This window comes from Phaethon aethereus (assembly GCF_964289735.1).
Source record: "Phaethon aethereus genome assembly, chromosome: 2".
NCBI classification, from domain to species: domain Eukaryota; kingdom Metazoa; phylum Chordata; class Aves; order Phaethontiformes; family Phaethontidae; genus Phaethon; species Phaethon aethereus.
This window is the reverse complement of record NC_138582.1, coordinates 131,268,763-131,290,736: the sequence shown is the minus strand read 5'-3', so window position 1 is coordinate 131,290,736 and position 21,974 is coordinate 131,268,763. Positions and strand designations below refer to the sequence as shown.

The 21,974-nt window shown below is 38.6% G+C and overlaps 1 protein-coding gene across 3 annotated transcripts in view; it reads right to left on the bottom strand.

Moving 5' to 3' along the window:
• SATB1 (SATB homeobox 1) overlaps positions 1–21,516 on the bottom strand; it is a gene marked incomplete at its 3' end in the record, with an annotated part of 70,421 nt that extends 48,905 nt beyond the window's left edge. For all 3 annotated transcript variants that reach the window (XM_082014828.1, XM_082014829.1, XM_082014830.1), the window contains exons 1-4: positions 20,995–21,516; positions 17,015–17,191; positions 16,068–16,194; positions 15,219–15,342 (exon numbers count right to left, since the gene is read on the bottom strand). In XM_082014828.1, the coding sequence (XP_081870954.1) occupies positions 15,219–15,342; positions 16,068–16,194; positions 17,015–17,191; positions 20,995–21,205 (639 nt within the window). In that variant the 5' untranslated portion in view covers positions 21,206–21,516. The remainder of the gene's footprint in view (positions 1–15,218; positions 15,343–16,067; positions 16,195–17,014; positions 17,192–20,994) is intronic.
• Positions 21,517–21,974: the final 458 nt, after the last annotated feature.

Sequence of the window (21,974 nt, the reverse complement as noted above, 5' to 3'; positions counted from 1 at the left end):
ACATCATACTCAGGTGCTACTGTACATAGGCATTCCTTATCTGTGAGGCACAGAAGCTGATGCTGTCCATGTACAAGGATGATGAATATAAATATATCATACAAATATTCAAATGCATCACATTCAGCACTCACACTCTAATTTCTTTTTTCACACGTCACAAAGAAAATTGATAGAATGCAAAAACTGATCACAAATCTACAGTCTCCTATCTGTATCTCCCAGAAGTTTATCCTTAGAAGTAAGTTGTGAGACTTCAAGATCCCAAATTTCCCTCTTTCCCCTCTCTCCATCCCTCCTCCCACAACCAAATCACGTGCAGTCCTGCTCTGAGAATCAGGAGATCTCATCTGAAATGGTGCCACCTTCACAGAAATCCCACTATTCTGGAATGATACCATCTGCTGCAGCCCAAGTGCTCTTTTTTTAGCCAAATAAGTTAATTATAATTAGGCATCCAACAACCGTGTGGAGGTAGGGGTAGAATTTGTTCTGAAGTTCAGCTGAGGTTCACCCGGCATAGTTTGAACCAAATCCCATTCTCTCAGGAAGATTAAATACCAGAGATTTGAAAACAAGACACCAAGTTGGGGGACTCCCTGGGGAAATATCTTAAATCTCAGCCAGAACTCTTTTCATATGCCCATCAAGTAACACCCGACAAAACGGTAGCATCAGACACCTTTCGCGTTGTGCCAGAAGCTAACCCAAGGTGCGTCCTGAAAGAGACGGGAAGGACCCGAGCCCTTCGTGGTCGCTGTAGCCACCGCTGGGGGTGCTACAAGGGAGGCATTTCTGAGCCATCGCCTCTGACACTGCTCTCCAACCAGGTGAAGTATTGTTCGATCATCGCTAAAAGTATACTGTTGTCCTTTTTGCAAAACAACAAAAACAATGTTAATCAGGTTAATTCAATCATCTAAACCGAAACTGTTCATGCTTTTCTGCCAAATCAACCAACCACAGCAAAATCTGTTATCAGTGATTGCTCAGCTTCCAGTCAAAAAAGCTTTTAACCCCCACAGTCCCAAAACTTCCCCTAAATAACCTTAAAATTATTTTTATATGGGCAGAACGAGGTTGTTTTCATGCCTCATGAAGGGGTAGTTGGGCTGCAGTATTTACACAGAACAAATACATACTAACAGACTTAGCAGAGAGTAACAGGCACAACAGCTTCCTAAAACAACTTGGCTGAATTAGGTATCGGGGATTCCTTTGCTAATGAAACATTTCCCTCAAAAGGAGCATTGTAACCAAAACTTATTTAGGCCTTCCAGGTTGTTTAACCAGGAGAAAAAAAAAAAAATTCCGAGCTTTTTTGCAACTCATTCACCGGTGTTTAAAGCTTCAAGCCTGCTCAGTGGAAGGGGCAAGGGCTGCAACAACTTATTTACACAATTATCTAAATACGATTAAACAGCTGATGGACAAATATTAAACTGGAAAATGTATAGTCATTTCAGCTTAATGTAATCCTCTTTCTGTAAACACCCAAGATGATTTTTTTTTCAACCAGAACAGTCCTGACATCTCATAAGCCTAAGGGTGAATAGCAAGAGATTGTTTTTGATAGTTATAAATATTCAAAAGACATGCAGACCATCTGCTTTCATAATACAGGTAAAGCAAGACTGAAATGGTGACTGCTGTATAAAAATGGTTCTTTTAACAAAGTCTTCCTCTCCTCGAAAACTATAAAGACAGATGTCAAAAACTGTTTACACAGGGTAATCAGGAGCGTGCAAAATGTAATATTCCTTTTACACACAGTGCTTGCTAAAGAGATTTTTTTTTCTTTTTCTTCCCATCTGTGTGTTGCAACACATTTCTACAAGTTAAAAACATTTTTTCAAACAGAGATCTCATGAATACCCAAAAACATGCTATCTGGTTTCTGAATGCTAATTAATTTCAACTAAGGAATCTGATTTTTTTCTGTAGGAAGGAATGCATGCTTTTGAAATGGAGTACTTCAACAATAACAGACACTGAAAACAGAACACCCCACAAGTTTAATTTTGCACTAGTTTGACACTGGCTATTTTCACAACTGCTTTACATTCAAACCCGCATCTGCTAAATCTGGCTATAAAACAGACAGCAACTATTCTCCTGCTTTTCAAATGAGATTTTATTTATGTTTTACTATTTATCAAGTTTTTCCAGTATAAAGCCTTCTAACAACATAATGGTTTTGTCTAGTGAGAAGTAGAAGATACCTCATCTTCCAAGCAGAATATGAACAGTGCTGCCCATAAACCCTACAGTCAATTTTCAGAGCTGAAACACTAATCTTGACAGTAACCTTTTAATGTATTATATTAATGGCACAGAGGCGTTAAGCACCTTTTTTATAATTCTCAATAAAATGAACATTTACTGAACAATCTGTCAAACTACTGGCTCCATTTTTTAAAGCCAAACTTTTAAGGCTCTATTCTATTTTCTCTTCCATAAATCCTCCACTTTTCATCCCTAGACACCAGCAGGGTAGCATGCTCCAATGCTGCAACCCTAACATGCCTTTGGGAAAAGAAAAAAAAAAAAAAAAGAAAAAGAGAAAAGCTACGAGCCTTTGTGCCTAGACCTAGTTTGAATAGTGATAAAGTTTCAGAACAGAACAGAACTTACAAGATTTTGGGGAGTGGGGCGAGTATCTTTTCATAAAGGACAGAGGAACTTTGTTCCCCCAATCCTAGCCACTATCAGTGGCTTTTGTTTGCATGGAAATAGCAAGCATGAGTTTTAATACAAGCCGAACTCTTAGGAGTGCTTTTATTTCTCAGGAGGCTCTACGTTAACGTTTCTCAAATGAGAAGGGAACATTCAAGCCCCAACCGGATAACACAAGATTATCCCCAAATCAAAAGATTTTCGCCTGCCTGAGCCTACGCCAGCCCATGTACTGCAAAAACCCAACCAGAGCAAAACGTTGTTCCTAGTGTTCTGGTATGGCAGAGAATTATCATCTGCCACTCTGTATAAAAGCAGACCAAATATATCCAGACACTAGCTGTTTTTTGGGCACGGAATCATGAAATGGGCAGTTCAATTGCATATGAAGAATTATGTTAAAGTCTCCAGTCCATTACCTTGAACGATAGCAAGTAAAGCAATGGAATGTATCGTCATATGCCCTATAAACATGTAGGATAAGAGAAAAACCCACAGATGGACAGAGAAGAAAAAAACTTTTGTTTGTGCCTTCGGCATTGCACTTGGATGTCTATCTGACCTCCATACTGTTGCTAGGGTCAGGAGAAGTAACGATCTGCATGGCAAATACTGGTCATATAAGTTAAAACTGCCTAAAGGCAGATTTTAAATGACCGCACAAGCTTTTCTTCCAATACAGGAGCATGTCTTTCCTCCCTTCCCCTTTTCTTATAAAGCTTAAATGACATCCTCCTTTTCTGCCTTATGTTGTCTTTAAGTATTATAACTGTACATATTAATGTAAACATAAAGCTACACTAAATACAATGAGGGAAGTTATAAAGCAAAAAAACCCCAAATCAGGTATACATATATATATGTTTAGATATGTATAGAAATGTACTCACACATGAGAAGAATTTGAAAATCAGAAATGAGGATTCAGCACCTGAAAGAACTGATCCTTGCACTATTTTTACCATTTTGTAATGTAAATTCCCAGTTGCTGCATGACAGAGCACCAGTCTCCCAATGTTTTCTGAGCATCTCCCACTGATAGATATAAATAAAGCTCAAATAAAAAGCTGCTTCCCAAGACACTAGTCTTATATCTACAAAGGTTAAAAGCTTAAAAGAGAGAAAGATAGGTAGGTGGGAAATGTTAATTCGGATTTTAAAAGCTTCATAACTGCTTTACAAGCTTTATGGCATAATACCTTAGACTTAAAAAAAAAAAAGGAAAAAGAAGTCACAACCTCAAACAATAAAAGATAAGGAGACGTAACACATTTTTGTCTTCATTGTTAGTGTCCAACATGAATCTTTTTAAGAATCCTGACTTTTATTGCACACCATTTGTAAACGGCAGGTACTTAGTAGCAAAAGTCCTGGCTAAACCTGTCCTAAAATGAACCTGGATAAAATATAAAATGCAAAATAATCATTATTTAGTACGTTAATTCTTGATTTATTTCATGGAATGAAAATGGCTCTATATTTTGAGGGGTAAATTATCACACCCTAAGATCTTGATTCTGCATGTGCCTTTGGCAGAAGAGCCCTGAAACCTGAGAGCTGCATGGGTAAGGAAGGTACTATCCATTTTAGCCAGGACTCTACTTGAAAAAGATGTTATGAAGTAACTAGATTGTTTTAAACTACTCTTTTAGTTTGAATTGGGAATGCATATTTTCAAGGTCTTGCCCCATTGCTCCTACTTCGGTGCCCATCACAAAGCTATCTTGGGGTACACAGGCAGAATTTCTGCTGGATGAAGCCAAACCCAAAAGCCATGCTCCAACCATGCCTGGACTTCAAGTCCACAGGACCAGAGCTGAGCTACTCCAGGGTAAGTTCCACCGCTCCTTCCCAGTCCCATAAGGTGGAGACAGGGTCCTCAGCCCCCCTCCAGGCTGCTGCTGTTCCTATGCTAGGTAACGCACTACATGAAGCCTGTGTGCCTACGCTCAGCTCTTCTCCTCGGGACCCGAGAAATGAGACTAGAGGAAGCTGGATCCCAGGAAGACAATCCAGATCATGCGCAATGGATGTGGACAGGGCAAACCCGCATTTCTTGTACAGGAATAAAGGTTGGGGTAGGTGGGGCCCTGGAGATCCCACAGACTGATCTGGTGAAAATCTGGAGTAAGAGACACCTTCCTCTCAGACGGATTGCTTTTATTTCCAACCGCTCTGCTCCAGCCAGGTCAGAATGCTTCTGACCTGTTTCCTATCTGGAAATGCTAATCCTAATGCAAATGCTTTGTGTGATAGGGGACATTTTAGATCTATTAATGCATTAAATTCAGCTTTGGGCACATAAAACTTTTCCACAAAAACAAAGTATATACATTCTCCTGACAGAGATGTTGATAATTGTTCTATCTTCAACCAGCCACAATGGTTGTTTTCACTACAGTATTTGTAAAAGGCTCTTCAAAATTGCTTAGCATTATCCGCCACGTTAAGGGAGATTTCCTTGCTGGGAAATAGGACATGATTTTCAGCAAGTCTCTTCTCGGATTCCACTGTTCTGCTAGGCAAAGCATCAGATGTCTGGCATGAAGTTGAGCCCTAAGGCACAATGTCCAGACAAGAAGTCATCAGACTCAGTAGCACTAACAGTTGTCTTGCTGAATTTCTTTTGGTGTTTAGGATAAGCGTTTTCTTTGATCTCTTTTCCTTTTTCCACACAAGTTTTTGCAGATTTTTAAAGCCAAAAGGGACCATGTTGAGCATCTATTTGGTCTCTACATAAAAAGAGACCCTAGAAGTTCATCTAGTAATTTCTGAATTCAGCCAAGTTACCTGTGGCTGAGCTAGAGCAAACATCTGATATTGATCTGAAGACTTCTTGTGCTGGATCTTTCACCACATCCCATGGTAATCTCTTTCACTAGATATGTACCTCTTTTTTTTTTTTTTTTAAATGTATGACTAGCTTTTAGTTTGAACTTCATTGATTTCCGCTCCTAGTCAGTGCATCTCTCATGCCTCTGACTGCTTGCTTAAATACCCCTGTAGTGCCAAATGTAACATCCCTTGCATATCCTTTGTTTAAATGGCTGTTAGATTTATTGTTCCAGGCCATGTGCCTCTTTAAGAATAATCAGATGTACAGGTGGCTCATAATCATATAGATCCAAATTCTATGAGGAAATTTATACTGCTAAAAGCACACAAACAAACTACTTTCTGTTCTGAGAAAAATTTTAAAATTTGCCAGGAGAAAAATAAGTTATAGTACAAAATTTGCTACGGATTCTTAACTTCTGCTAAGTAAAATCACACAAAGGTGACATTTTAAGCAGCTATGTTAGCCAAGATACTAGTTTTGCCTCTGTGTTGCTGCCTTTCACTGACAAGAGTTTGTGAAAAGTATAGATGCTCTGAAGAATTCATAAGAAGATTCAAGATTCAATGAAGATATCTCGAAAGAGAAATGTTCCAGCTAGCTTTCCATGTGGAATACGCACATATACTTTGAGGGTCTATTTATTCAAAATTTTTTCTTAGTTACCCCTTATGTTAAAATATATGAAATGAAAAAATACATAGCTAGATTAGGTTTAGCACACAAAGCTCATCCTTACAAGAAGTGCAGAATAAGGAACACAGCTTTCAGAGCTTAGGGACATACTAGCTGGCAAATACATTTTGGTGGGATTTTATTGTGATACATATATCTCTCTATATATATCCACACCCACCCCCCACCCCCCAATTCTGAGAGAGTCTAGATATACTGATTCAAATACAAACATACTAGGTAAACTCAGGGAGCTGAGATCTCCTCTCCATCCCTAGAAAGGCCGTCGACACTAACGTCCTTCGCTTCTGCCTCAGTTTTTCATCATCATGAAACCCATCCTTCTAGACAGTTTACTAAAAAGTATCAAACCCTCTGGAAAGGCGGCACAGCTTACGCTTTAGCGCGGTTTCCCCCCCCTCTTCTGGCGCAAGCTTATGAAAGAACTGCAACTCTCAGTGTGGGAGATCTAAGTACTTAAAAAATAAAATAAAAATAATTAAGAGACAGGTGTATATGGGGAGAACCTTTCATCTGTTCCCACCCCTGGGGAACAGAACTTTTCCCTTTTGAGTAGTTTATTCCATGGCTTGGAGTGAGGCAGGTCTGAGGTTGCTGCTGTCCTGAAAAACCTGTCCTCTGATCACTGCTGCAAGGCACCAGGGGAATCTGATACTATTTGTGCTCCTCTTAAAGAAGTGTCCAAGGAATGAGAGACAAAGCTCACCCTCGCCTTAGGTTTTCCTACCATGTTTCTTAGAAATGAAAAGGAAGAGCCTAATTATCAATTAAAAAAAAGAAAAAGAGTGGTGGGGAGGGAGCACGCTTTGAGAGTTTCGCTCAGAGTCTGAGAAACGCATCTCTCTCCTTCTAAGTTATCATTAGAGCGAAGACATGCAATGCGTCTGGTCTGACAAGGTGAGAGTTGCTCATCTCTTAGCGTTGCCTCTCAGTAAGTGGGCCCTGCTTTGCTTTCATTCCTGTCGGGCAAAAAATTATTACCAACTCAAGTAATTTTCTCCCGACGCATCTTTATGCCTACACCCCTGCGTCCCCTGACACAGACGTACCTCAGCTTTAAATCTGCTGACAGTGAGGCTACAGCACCTACGGAATTTGCTCAGCTTTTGGGTAGGTTTTATAACCACCCTGATCCCTCCGTGCCTCCCACCACTGCTAGTAATAACTGAACCAGTCAGGGAAGGTCTCTGCAAACCAGTCACAGCAGTGATTAAGATGTAGACATACGTATCTCCTCGCCCTTTAAATAGAAGGCTTAATTGGCGATGTGGATAGCAGCTTCCTAATGGACAGAAATTAAACTCCATTTAATTCCTGAGCAGACACTTCCAATGCACAAGGTTTACCGCACATTTGGAGTGGGGAGGGAGGGGGGAGGGAAGGAAGGAGCCGCACACACAACTCTCCCTACCTCTGACAATCACCAAGGAAAAGCAACATGAGGACCAGAATGGCATAAGTGTGGCAGGTGTGAATTGACCTGCACTGGCAAAGCTGTGAGCTGGGAAACTTGCAAATCACATGATTGTGCAATACTTGGCTCCAGTCAGTGCTATCGTGTTCTTTATTAAAAAAAAAAAAAAAAAAAATCTTAAAGACATGTACATCAAGTTAAGGGATTAACTGTCAAGTGACATTACTGAAACAGACAATATATTTCTTTATTGTTAATGAAGTTCAGTTAAAAGTGAAGGAAGTGATAAAGAAAGTACTGTTTTGTAATGTATTTTACATAAGAACGTAATATAAAAAGGGAAGTGCAATTAAATCTTAATGTGGACTTTTTTATTTTTAGTTTATCATCTGGTTTACATTTTGAGCCCCTTTGCAGCAGTAAATTATGCTGGCATTTCTTAGGGAATAACTGCCATGTTAATTTAGTTTAATAAAATAACTGACAGAAAAGGGGGAAAAGAAGCAAGAAGAGACAGCACCCCCCCACACGCGCTCCTTATCTTTAGCTAAGTATTCAAATGCTTTCTATATGAATTGTCCGTGGTCCAACTCCAGCACCATGTAATAATACAATACATTACAACACAGTACAATACAATCTTGGGTTTCTGTAGCGCCCTTCATGCAAGCATCCCAGGGTGCTTTACAATCATTATGAGTTAAAATTAAAACTGAAGCACATACAATTCCTAATAGAATCATTTTAAAAATGCTAAACAGAACAAATAACTTTTAAGTCTAGATTTAAAAGTCCCAACAGCCAGAGCTTTCCTTACTTCAATTGGCAATGAGTTCCAAAGCTAGGGAGCAAAGCGACTAAAGGCTCTCTCATGTTATGTTAAAGGATCTCTCATGTTGTTTATACTTGTGCAGTACTCTACAGCCAACAATTTGCCAATAAGAAGAAAAAAAAAAAAAGACTTATTTGCAATCTTGCTTTAAAGAACACTGAAGGAGTGGCTTGTTAACCCTCTAATAAAGTTATGGAAAAAAATAAATAAATCAGGGATCGCACTCGGCCATGACTACGTTAAGAAGTATGCGAGAAACATGAATGAATGAATATAAAATTTTGTAGCAGTGCATTACTTGACTGCCTCTTAACCCACTAAGTCTAAAACAAAAAAATTTTTAAAATATTTTATATATAAATATATATATATAAAAAAAGAACACCACCACAAATATTTAAAATGCAAGTTATTCTGTATACCATTCTCAGGACCACTGAGTGAAAACAGAAGTTGAATAGGGCTCAGTTCTACAAGTACATGCACATTTTAGAAGGAAAATGTATCAGAAGAAAACGTGCTGTGTTTCTTTTTTATTCTGCCACTTCCCTAAAACCTGAAGTCCATATGACACAGATAATCTTCCACATGACACAGTTCTCAAAATTGCTGAGATACAATCCCAAGTAGCTACCACACAAAGTGGGGAGCCCAATCCCAAAAATGTTATTCCCTTAAAAAGCATTAATTTTTTGACTTTGTTCCTGGGACAGCCTGGCAGAAGACAACTGCTTATATCTCCAAACAGCTGACTTTAGGAGTGTAAAAAAAAAAAAAAAAAAAAAAACAGAAATCAACAGTAGGACCATTCCTCTATTGGACTCTTCTCCACTTTTTCAGAAGCAGAAACACAGGACCTCATGACAGCACAGATACTAAGGGACACACCAACACCTTACAGAGTCCTCTGAAGTCAGAAACTGCATTTATTTGAGAAACAAGATATGTTCTCCGCCTCCCCGCACTAAGTCCAGGCCCCATAACTGTTTTGGAAAGGGACTTTGACATCCTCGTTATAGTTAACTCTAATAAAGGGGCAGAGAAAAATAGCTATATATTTTCTCCTTTAACAGTGTGCTGCCCAGATAAAACTGCTGTAGATAGACTGACGTAGCTTTAACGCTGAGAGCATTTAGAAGCATCTAAAGAACGTAAATCAGTGATCAAAAGATCAAGCAATTGATCTCAATTAGCAATTTGATACTCAGATCAGGCTGAGTATCCCGCGGATGTCCTTACGCAGCTCTACCAACGTGCGTGTTTCATCTTCCCCACCCTGTCAGCAACAGGCTCTGTACTGCCCGTTCTATCTGGATGACTAAAAATCATGGGCACAAATTTTAATAGTTAATTGAAAATGTTTTAAAAATCCAGATTACCATGTCAGCCTGAAGAGACATCAGAGCGAATGCTCTTGAGCAACTGAGGAGTGGGCTGAAAGGCCCTGCCTGCCAAAACCTGAGCCCAGGCCCTCAAGGATTTACTTCCCTGAAATAATTAATGACATCTTTAAAATCTGAAGTACAGTAACTTCTGAAGTAGAGAAAGGAGCTGCATTCCTCACTCAGGTTATTAATTATTGGGGGAGAGGAGGGGGAGAAGGGGGGGAGAAGGCGAGAAGACTCACAGGCAACAAAGAAACCCAAGGACTTGATCTCAGGTCTAGGCAGGTAAAATAGAAAGGGGAGGGCAAAAAGCAGCTTTCAGTTTTGTAAGGCATGAATTAAAAATTGCTCATAAAAAAGTATGTATTTTGGCAACTCTTAATAGCTCATTCCTTGGTTATTTATAGGTCTGAAAATTTTGCTTTTAGCGAATGCAACTTTTTTTTGGTTGGGGTTTTGGAGCGCCGGGAGGGCCTGAACAGCAGCGAGGAAACGCAGGTTCCTATTTCTATTCCACTATTCTAGAGGATATCGATTATGCCGCTTATTTGCTGTGATGGCTGGGTGCCTTCAGATCAGGTGAACGGAGAAACACCGGCGTTGCGAGCCAGCTTTCCGTCTGGCGTCTCTGCCAGATCACACGAGGCCTACACGACGTCGGCGTAAAACGGCATGCAAATTCAGGGCAGGATCTCTAACAGAAGGGGAAGTATATGATCTGTACTGAGCCCATGTCAGACACAGACAATCGCTCACTGCAGCACAGACGTTTGATCAAAATGCAGCCAGGACAGCTGTATTGATCACAAGTGCAAAACTATTCAGGCTTCGGGATCATACCAGCGCTTGTTCTGTCTGCGCGTACGCTTCATGGAATGCGAGCGTATCTCTCTCGAACTGAAAAGATGCCATTCCCTCCTCATCAAGAGCAAAATTATGTAAAAGACATTACAGATCTTTTTTAAGGTCTGTAATTTTTTGTAAAAAAATTTAAAAAAAAAATTCAAATTAGTAATACAATGCACATAAATTACTGTGTCCCTAAGTATCACAGACTCTGGATATATTCCATGGAAATACTGCATGCCCCCCTACAAAATACTCTGAAACGTAACAAGCCATGAGATTTGAGGTTCTACTACACAGCAGGCCTGGATTTTCTCATCTACAGCGCACTGGCTATTGGCAGTCCTGAGAGTTAGGCTACCTATTCTACAGGGGAAGAGGAAGATTGAGTATGTCACTTCAGAAGTGCTTTTGCAGTGGTTTGATAAACTGAAAAAAGAAATTAAAAAAAAAAATATTGAAAAACCCAAGCCTGTTTGTGAATGCTAACAACAACCGTTTAGAAAATCTTTTTGGAAAAAAAAATTCAGGTGAGATAATACCAGTGGGAAAGTCAATGTCATTTGATCACTGCCATATTTTCAAAGCAGTGCCCAGATACTAATTAATCTCTACAACCTCTTCGTTTGGTAGGTGACTCGTTATCTTCCTTTCATGGAAAAGGTTACAGGAACTCAAGATAAGGGGTACATCTAAATGTTCAAAAGCACACAGTGAGTTTGTTCCACAATTATGAAGAGAATTTCCAGCCTTTTCTTAGGCTGATAGCCCATGTTACTCTCTTCTCCCTCATAAAAGCTTATCTAGCCATATATACACACAGAGAGTGAGAGAGATGATAATTCGACAGGGACAAAACAAAATAAACCCTTATTAATAACAGTATAAATATGGTCTGTAGCATTTCAGTTATTTTAACTGTGGAAGTAATAAGAGACTTCGACACTAAAAACCAAAACAGAGCAAAACTGTGAAAATGAAGTATGAAAATGCGAGGACTAAGGCTGAGTAGAGAGATGGAAGGACTAACATTAAATAAATAAATGCAACAGGCCTGCCTCCCTGATCACTTTAGAGCAGCTCCCAACAGACTGAGGTAGAATAGAGCTTCTGCACAAGAGGCTGGAAATAAGAACTGATGGTAGAACAATTTCTTTACAACTCTTTGGAGACTAACGAGCCAGAACAGGAGGGAAATGAAATCTAGGCCACTCACGAGATGCACCAATTTAATGGAATGCACAAGATGGCCCAAAATTGAGCCCTAGATTAAATTCCAAGTTGCCTTCCCCATCCAAAAAGGTCTGGAGAGGAAGCAGAAATGGTATCGCGTATCAAAACACAAGAAGTCCTTCACCCAGCATCTGCGTATGCTGCTATGCTCTAGCAATAAAATCTGCAAACCCAAGGTAAAGCATGAAAATACACACTGCAGTGCATAATTAAGAACAGGTTTGGCTTTTCCATGCAAAATTTGCAGCGACCTTTTACTTTGCCTGCTTGATACCAAAAATTTGAGACTAAACTCCTGGATGGCTGCTTGTGATTCCATGGCATTTCAGAGCCATAGATTTGCTCCAGTCCATCCCAAAGACTCCAAGTCATGTCAATGGGGATTCCCAGTGATGTGGGCTCATACAGCAAGTGATAAACCTGGCCTTCAGGGGTGGCCACAGCAGTCCCAGAGTGAGACAATTACAGTAGATTCAAAAGATTGTGTTTTGAACAATTAAATATTGTTTAAACTCCCCTAATGACAGCAAGAGGAAGGCACGAAGAGTTCATACCTGTACGCCTCCAGGTTTTAGTTGGACAAGAAAGCAAATGGAAAAAAAAAAAAATTAAATGGAAAAAAAAAAAGAAAACCCACTCAAGTAGATGATGCCGTTACATTTTCAAGACTCCGTAATTAAGACAAACTGGATCTAGAAATTTGTTTGCTCATGTATTTTCAAGCTATTAAATATATCTGCACTATAAAAATAGTTTGCTTGGGGTTTTTTGCAGTACATAGAATGTCAATGTTCTGAATAAATACGAGCAATTTTTTAATACAGAAAATGCAAGATTAATTAAGAAAATACAGTAAATGGTGAGGAGGATGATTCTCAGTTTTCCATGCTTAAATTGGTCTTTGGAGATGCCACGCATTGAGCACAGCAACTTAGATACTTTACAACAAATCCTTCCATACCTACACAAAACAGAGTGCTGTTAATGACAGTGACAGAAAACGATAACTACTCTCGTTTCCACTTTGAGTCATTTTTCTGTGGTTAATAAATTATATCCATAACAGTGTTAATAAGTTATGGTACGGTGTCACTGCATTAGTTTGCATTTGTGATGAAGGACTTCATATGGCATTACCCATGCCCGTGGAAGTATGTAACAGGACAGACCACCTCTCTGCTCTCAAAAGAGTCTCCCATGCTGGCATTTGGATGGACGCTCTAAGGAAACGTTGCCTCCTGACCTCCGCCTTGCTCTTACTTCTCACCTCTGCTGCAGCAGCACAACACTGTGGGGCAATTCTCCAAATTTAATGTTTAATGAAACACAGACACTCTTAAATCAGTGTCCTTTCCATCGGAGCAATATACAATGAGATACTAGTCAGGCAAATACAGGAAGCATTTGGATCAATTTAGTCATGTGAAAAGGACACCGTCAGATCAACGCGTCCTCCCTCCAGTTCCTGAAGAGAAATGGCAAGGTTTAGACTGACTGATGGGCTCTCGATCAACCACTGTTAACAGCTTGTTTTTCCAAAAGTTCAGAATAAATAAACGTATTTTAAGCTTAATGTGATTTCGTCTTTAAAGAAAAAAGGAAAGCAGAAGCTATTTAAATTCTTGCAACCCAACTACTGCAGCACTGGTGAAGATAGAGATGACAAAAGTAATAAGCATGCTAATAAAGAAGCTCACAGCTTTAAGTATGTTCTTTGACAAATACCGAGGTGCAAAACAGTAAACAAACAACCCCAAATCCGAGTTCTGTAATCTGAGGTTTTGGTCACCTCAAGTGCTAACTTCAAGAGCTGTTATTAGGCAAGACATTTTCTGTCCATTAAAATTATTATATAAAAATTCAGCATAGTTTAAAAACAACTTTTTCAGAGTGTAATTATTGAATAGTTTCCAGTACCATGATACTATCTCTAGTGAAGCATTCCTTTTAGAAACCTTTTTTGTGCTTTATCATTGCATCATGCACATATATACAGAAGCTGCTATCTGAAGCACGACGTCCAAATAGAAATGAAATCTTCCATCTCAACAGAACTTACTTGCTTTCCATCACTATCAAGTAAAAATTAGCACTATTAGATTAAAATGGAGAAAATTATCTGCAGCCTCCATAAGCCAGCAGTGCCAAAGCTCACATGCTTTTATAGTAGGTAAATACAAGATAACTTTGCAGACATATTACTGGAATAGTTTGCAACCAGTGAAGATAATTTTGATTATTTCCACTTCAAAACTTCCTATAGTGGAGCCACATCACTGAAAACAATCTAACCATAAGGGAAAAAAAAGTGATGGGAAAACACCCTGCTGATATTATCCACTGTAAAAAGAGATAGAGAAAGAAAGTAGTCCTCTACAGATTGACTAAAGTCTTTCAGAGACAAAGACTACAATATTCTGAGCAACAGAAATAAAATCCCCGTAACAATACCTCGAATTCCTTAATTTCCTTTTTCCCCTCCCTACCACAACTAGCATCATGTATTTGTACGCTGAATTTGTCTCCACTGCCCCACAGCAAAATACATTTTAAAATGTAAAAGGTAAAAAGAAGTATGATGTTCCCACCACAGCATCATTGGATGCCGTACTGCTTAGAAGAGTAAGTTGTGCCTTCACAGTAATTTGATGAAAGAATGACAAAAAGAATGGCAAAAAAAAGAACAATACCACTAAGGGTTGAGGAATGCACCAGTTCAATATTTAGCAATGCATAAATTCAGGTTTCATCTTTGTTTAGGTATATTTTGATTAGAACTAATAAATGGCTGATTTTCCTTTGGTTGTTTGCAACAACAACACATCATCCGAAGAGCTTTATTCTTTCTTCCGTTCTCACATAGCATGCCAAAGACTGTCTCATTTTATGAATTAGCATTTAAAACTACCGTAGGTTATCTAACAAGCATTCAGATTCAATAGTACTTTTGACAGCAGTAAGTAAAGAGCCTTCTAACATCTTGAACACACGTGCTTGAAAAAAGTAGTTACATCAAAGCAGTTCAAAGACTGAAGACAAAAACCAGTTAAAATCCAGTTTGCTGTGAGACAATTTTACTGTGGTGTAAACAACCTTTCACGACTCCCCATGGGAAGCGTTGTAAGACTATGTTCAAAATGAATCAGGCATATTTATAAAGATCATGAAGTGGTCAAATGAATTTGCATTTTTGGCAGATTCACTCCACGGGTACTACTTGCTACAGTCTGTAGAAATCTCAAATCTCACATCAGCGTTGCCTATAGTGCTTTATTATTTATTACATGTTATGCTAAGTACCTGTGAAAGGGGACATTCCTTGGCCAATGAACTCTGGTTCATATCCTTCAGTAAGTCCTTCAGAGCATTTCTTACTGTTGTGTGAGACCATTGTTCAGGAGGCAAGTCTTCTAGTTTAGGGCAACTATTTGAAACACAGATTAGAAAAGGGATTATTACAAGATTGCATCCTGCTGCAGAACATTCCTTTAAGACAGACAGATTTCATTTTGCGCATCAAGCAGATGCATCTGGAGATTGCTCTCGGTCTCCTGATTGTTCCGATTAGTTAATTACTTTATACAACACATCTGCTGTATTGATGCATGAATTATACATCAGCTGCATGTGGCGACTATTTTTTCATGTTACTTCTACCTTCCTGCTCTGATGCGCTTGGTAAAACAATTTAAGGTGTAATGCTTTCTCACGACTGATCATGAAAAGCATTAATATATTAACCGTTTTTTCCTTTTTTGTTACCGTGAATTTAAGAACCTAGACAGCAACAATAAGTGTGAGCAAGTCATTCTTTTACAAAATGCACACAGATGGTACTGTTCATGATATGCAAAAATATTTTTCTCTTAAGTAAACTTTATGTAAAATGCCTTCTTGTAATGCATCATTTAATTGACTAAAATGCAATATAGTTTTAATGAGATATCCAAAGAAAATCTATGTATCAGAGCTATAAAAGTTTTCTGCAATATATACTGTAAGTCAAAGAAGAATTAGAGTAACTAAAAAGGAATTTAGATAAGCCTTTGTACTCTGAGCATACAGCACAGTGGGAATTAAATACAAGCAATATTAACAGTAAGAGCAGACAAGTAACAGTTCACATCCCAGAACTGGTATGCAACTTACCTGTGTAACTGGATTTTCAGTGTGACCACATGATACACGTCTTGCAGCATGTCTGCTACTGTAGCATCAGGGGCATCTGTCACATAGGAGAGTGGAACTGGATTCCACTTCCCAACCTGGATAAGCCCTATGGGATTTTTATTTTTGGAGATAGGTGGGGAAGAAAGGAGGAAAAATTGAAAAAAGTAATTTACCTGTTAATTCCTACGGGCAAGGAAAATATCTGATTTTAACAAGATCACCACCTTTGTCTGTAGCCTCCTAAATCTGGCAAAGCAAAAGAACACCCCCCCACCCCCCCCAAAAAAAAAACAACCCACCCCATCAAGGATATACTTTATCTGGATTATGAAATTATACAAATGCATTACAGTGGAGATTTTTCTAATATAGACAGAAGTGTATTTTCTTAAGTTCCCATTAATTCAGCAGGACATGATATAATAGTTAGCATTCCTCTTAATAAGTGAGGAAGGATTTTGCAATGCAAGGACTGAGTACAAAACCAAAAATACTTTGCAGTCTATAAAACCATCAGGAACAAAATAAAAGAAACAGAGCTGGATATTCAGTCATAAATGCAAGTTGACTCTCAACAGTCCATCTGCTCAAATATGCTTTACACTTCCTTGTGGATCCTCAGTGGAGCAGATTATTAAGGTCAATAAGCATACTAATGATTCAGTTGAAGTCTTTTTTTTTTTTCTTTAAACAAAAAAATAAAAAGAAGAATCTACCTCCACATTCCCCACGAACAAAATGTGCACTAACTAAACAAAAATACATTAAGGGGAAAAGAAAAATAATACAGAGAATAATACAGAGACAGAATCTGCAAGAAGTTCAAGAAGTAAAACCTGTATCGCATTCCTGGAAGAAATCTTGCCCCTCCCCCAAGACCCCACAAACAAACATAATTCATCCTACAATTTCGTAATCTTATTTACCTTTTGCTTGGGCAGCAGAGCTGTGAGAATATCCAAGCGATAGCAATGCCATTTCAATCAGTTGGTTGAAAAGCATATCCTTCCTCACCAACACAAATTCTGCATGCTCCTCCTTAGAATCATACTCAATGGCATTTTCATAATGTTCCACTACACAGAAAACTGGAAGCATACTTCCTATTAAAAAAAAAATTTAACGTATTAAACTTCAGTTATAGTAGAGTAGGTGAGTCTATACAGTGTTATGTAAATAAAACCTGTACGAACAGGCAGAGGAGGCATCAAGAATCATCACAAATATTTGATAAACATATTCCCTGAGTCCTTTCCCCTCACCCTCCCCAAAAAAAGAGAAAGTTCCGCAAAACATACCTCTCTCTGAAAAGCAGAAATGCAAATTTATCTCGCTTGATCGGATACGGATTAAAGAATTACCTTCTATAGAAATAACAAGGTTGACTGAAGAGAAGTTGATTCTCTCTGTCCTGCCTGATTTGTTGTGAGTAGCAGGCAGCATGAGAACCTAAATACATACTGCAGATGTCTTCACTGTAAGCCATTTTAGTACCAGCTACATAATTTTGTTCGTTAACATTAAAACTTTCTTAGTCCTGCCAAAAATATTTAATTGCCTTCAACATCAACAACAAATCACCTTGTGTGTTACACACTCGCTCTGAAAAGAGTACACAAGGAAACAAGGCAAAAGTTAACACTAATTCATGCTTCATTCATTGAGTGCACTTGAGCCCTACTTTCACTCGCATCTTTAAGAAACAAATCATGATTTCAATGCCGTTTTAAGAAGTGTACCTGCAGTTCGGGCTGGTTTTTGTTGCCGCCTGCACTTCACATTCCACATTTCTGGTATTCATTGCTATTTTGGTATGCCTGAAAATAATTACTAATTTCCAGTTTTGTAGCATCATACGACAAACCCTTCCCTACACTGCACAGAATATTAAGCAAACAACCTTTTTCCCCCTTTCCTTTTGCCTTTTTTAATTTTTTTTTTTTTTTTTTTTTTTTTTTAATTTCTTCCTCCCTTTTGACAACAGATCGAGAGAAGGAAAAAATGACCCAAGCTGTTTTAGGGACAAAGTCTCTCCCAGCAATCGGATCTCTAGACTTTGTGAAAACCCCTCCCGGCCTCCCAGACGGATGCGGATGACACAATGACCTCGGACCCGCGGTTTTAGGCCTCGGTCCTGTCTCCAGCAGCACAGGTTAGGATCTCTTAATGACAGAAAGCAAAAGGGTTAAAAAGCAGATGTACAGAACTGTCTTATGGCAGCCTGCCAGAGGGGTATCATCTTTAGCATAAATGATGACAAGGGTTATTTTAACAGGGCACCCAGGAACTCCAATTAGTCCTGCAATGTTAATGCCTTTATAACCGCTGCCCTCTAGACTTACGGAAACCTCCCAACCTGCGAAGGTGCACCAGACGTGCCGCAGCTGAAAAAGAAGATTTGCTCTTCACAATAGAGAAACGCTTTGAGACCGCGTCTGTTGATTTGTGCTCTAACGTATAGCAAGAAATTACGAGAAAAAAGATACCTCTTAAGCACGTATATTTAAACTACATCTGTTCACCAGAGAGTCAATCTCTGGCAAACAAACCCCTTCAGGCTCGCTTGGAAAAGCTCACAAACTCACTCCAGTTTGCCCAATAGGCTCAGCATGAAAGACAAGACTAAAAGCTTGCCAATATTTATGTAGTGCAGGAAGAAGCTTTTTTTTTTTTTTTGTCTCTTTTTTTTTTTTTTTAAGCTCTAAGTGAGACTGGTCAGGAAGGGAGAGAAGACCAAAGCAAGAGCAGTACATGCAAATTGGTGATTTCTTCATTGGTTTTAATTAAGCTGTGGAGAGTTTTCTAAAGCACATACATGCTTCATCCACAAAAAGGTGGTGGGGTTGTTTTTTTTTCCTTCCAGGCTCTCACAATTGATGTTTGACCTACTACCGTCTGACTCAGAGTAAGGGCTCAAAATTCTTAAGTAGTTTCACTGTTAATACCTGAAGATAAAATGTAAACAAAGCTTCATTTTAACAAACAGTGCAGATACACTCAAAACCAGCCAAAGCGTGTTTAGTTTTTTCCTCTATCAGTCCCTACAAACGAAGCTATGACTAGACACAAAACTAGCAATGCAAGGGCACCTCGCTGCGTACCAGCACGCTTTTTGCCAGGTACACGGTCTCGCGAGTGGCAGCATTCTGGGAAACGCGGTACTTGAAACAACACGGGAGAACCTCCTGGCCAAATTTTGATGTACAGCGTAGATCATCAGAGATGGATCCTGGTGGTGCGACACAGGTATCATCTGACTACAAATCAAGCCACTAAATCTTTTAGCAAACTGTCACTAGTGTCCTTCTGTTAATGTGAAAAATGTTAGACAGGAGAGCGCAATCTCAGCTGGCTGATCACTCCTGCTAGTACTTGGCAAGACCTCCAAGTGCAGCAACTCCGTAACCTTCTAGTATTAAAGGGGAGAGCGCTGGTCAGTGCTCGCTGCTAAAAATACAGCATGATTTAAACCTGAAGGCAGTGTTAGAGCTTTTGCTGAAGGTTTATGAGTCTGTGTAAACAGCACGTCTGCCATACGGAGCAGTGAAGTCTGTAGGATCCTTGTCTAAAACTGTCCTGGCATTAAAGTTTGCTGTGCAAATATCACATAATACCAGAGACAGCTGAAATCGCCTATTTAGGAATTTATGGAACTTATATGTTTGCAGGCGTCAGAAAGTCCTTTTTATATAGCCCTGCTGCTTCACTGTACAATATTAATGCACTCTGCTTGAAAAGCCGTAATAAATTATATTTTTAATGCTCTTACCCTGGCTTTCTTAAGATGCATACATTCTTGGCAAACAATCAATAAATAGGGTAATCATGAGCAGAGGCCAAAGAATTTGCTGAAGTGCTGTTTTTCCATTTTTAATAGATAAAGATCTAACAATACGGACTGCTGTGTCTGTTCATTTCAGGATCAATATATTCTTTGTTTTCGCTAAACCGAGGAAAAAATAAATGATTGTACGATAAATGTTATGCATCAGACACAATGAAATTCCTCTGCCTTCTAACTTTGCGCATTTAATAGCCTCGGTTGCATTCTGCACTTTGCTTAGCAAACGTAAGAAAAATCTGGATTATAAACATACACTGATTATACTGAGAAAAGTAGAGGCTGTTCTAAAACAAATGCCAAATTACATGCAGCATATTTTGATTTAAATTAGCAAGCCTGCAGGACATGGTCAAAAAGACTTACACATTTTGATAAGCAAAATTTATAAATTATTGTCCATTAAAAGTATTTTCAACGCAAACAAAAGCCATCCATATACAAACATCAATGATTCTAAATGTGCCTTTTCCTTGTGTAAATGTCTAATTACAGCAAACCAGCCACTGAAAAATATGACACCCAAGTTGTTCATTGTTCAATAATGAATTGTACTTAAGAAAATAAACTGCGAAGATTGACATCATAAATGACTTTTCCAATGTGATACCTAAAGATTTACACTCTCTCCTTTAAACCAACTTGCAACTGTTAGGGAAATTCTGTTGCCCTTCCAAGCTTGGACCATCATTAAGAGGAAAGGCGAGAATTGGTTTTGGGGGTTCGGTATTTACTCCTGCATATTTTTTCATTCCTTAGCCCAACACTTACTCAAAGAATTAATGCATTCTATTACTTCTATTTCAATGTAGGAATTTGCTTTAATCAGGGCAGCTAGCCTTTACCTTAACAAAAATCAGACTCCACCCTGTAAAGCAAGATGCTCCACCCAAGCATGAAGCTTACATTTCCCAAATGTGATTTATAACAGAGTTGGGAATATATAGTATTTCAGAATGGAGATTTAATCCTGAAATATAAATGAAGTAGAGTCTGCAAAAGTATGCTTCCCCCAAAAATATTATAAATAAAATTTCTCTAATACAGAATTATCAAAAGTGTTACCTTTTCTAATATTAGTTTTCATCAGGTGTCCAGAGTGTTTTAAAGGCACTCCTTGCATTTTAGTTCCTGTACTTCCAAGTCTTCCTCTTCCTAATGGGCTCCCATTCTGTTCCAAGCGCGCAATTTTGGCTGGTGGACCCTTCGGATCGCTTACATTGTTAGACATTTCTGAATGTTCTTTCCCCTGAGTTGCCTCGTTCAAATGATCCATACTCAGTCCCGCCTCTAAAGATCACCTGCCATGATTCAAAAAAAAAAAAAAATATATATATGTTGTACACGTGTGCGCATATGTATACGTACACAGCCTGCACATGTACAGAGAGAGATATGTATCACAAGCTCATGAAGAAGAATAAATAACTATTTTAACTGGAAAGAAGATGCCTCTTTTAAAAGAAACAAACTTATTCTCCAAAAATGACCTCATACCCCAGTTTACAGAGAGATCACATCATAATCTGGTGGAATTATTTTTTAAAAGCCAACTAGAGAACCCCTTTAAAAAGAATTCTTCAGAGATCTTCTACTAAATCTGAGAAAGACTCATATAAATGATGATGATTGTCAAGGTATGTGCTCCAACACAGCTATTGTTACAAATCTCACAGAAAGGTTTGTTATTAATCCTGGGTGGTTTTATTGTGTTGAGAGAGAGAGACAAAAAAAGATTCTAGTGAAACATTTCTCAATCTACTTGATTAAAAAAATGGATGCACAACAATAGGGAGATTGTTAAAACTCTAGTTGAGGGAGCAACAGATTTATTAAGAAATGTAGAATATTGTCCATTTACAATTCCTCCCCTCTTTAAAAAGAAAAACTAGAAGAGAATTTAACATTTGACTTCGGAAAGCAGTGGCGGAAGGTGGTTGCTTTTCAGTTTCCTAACCAATATTACACAAAGAGTTTATCAACTTTCACAAAGTTCAAAATATGCACGTGAAATTTTTCAGATACTAAGCTTTAAGTGTTAAATG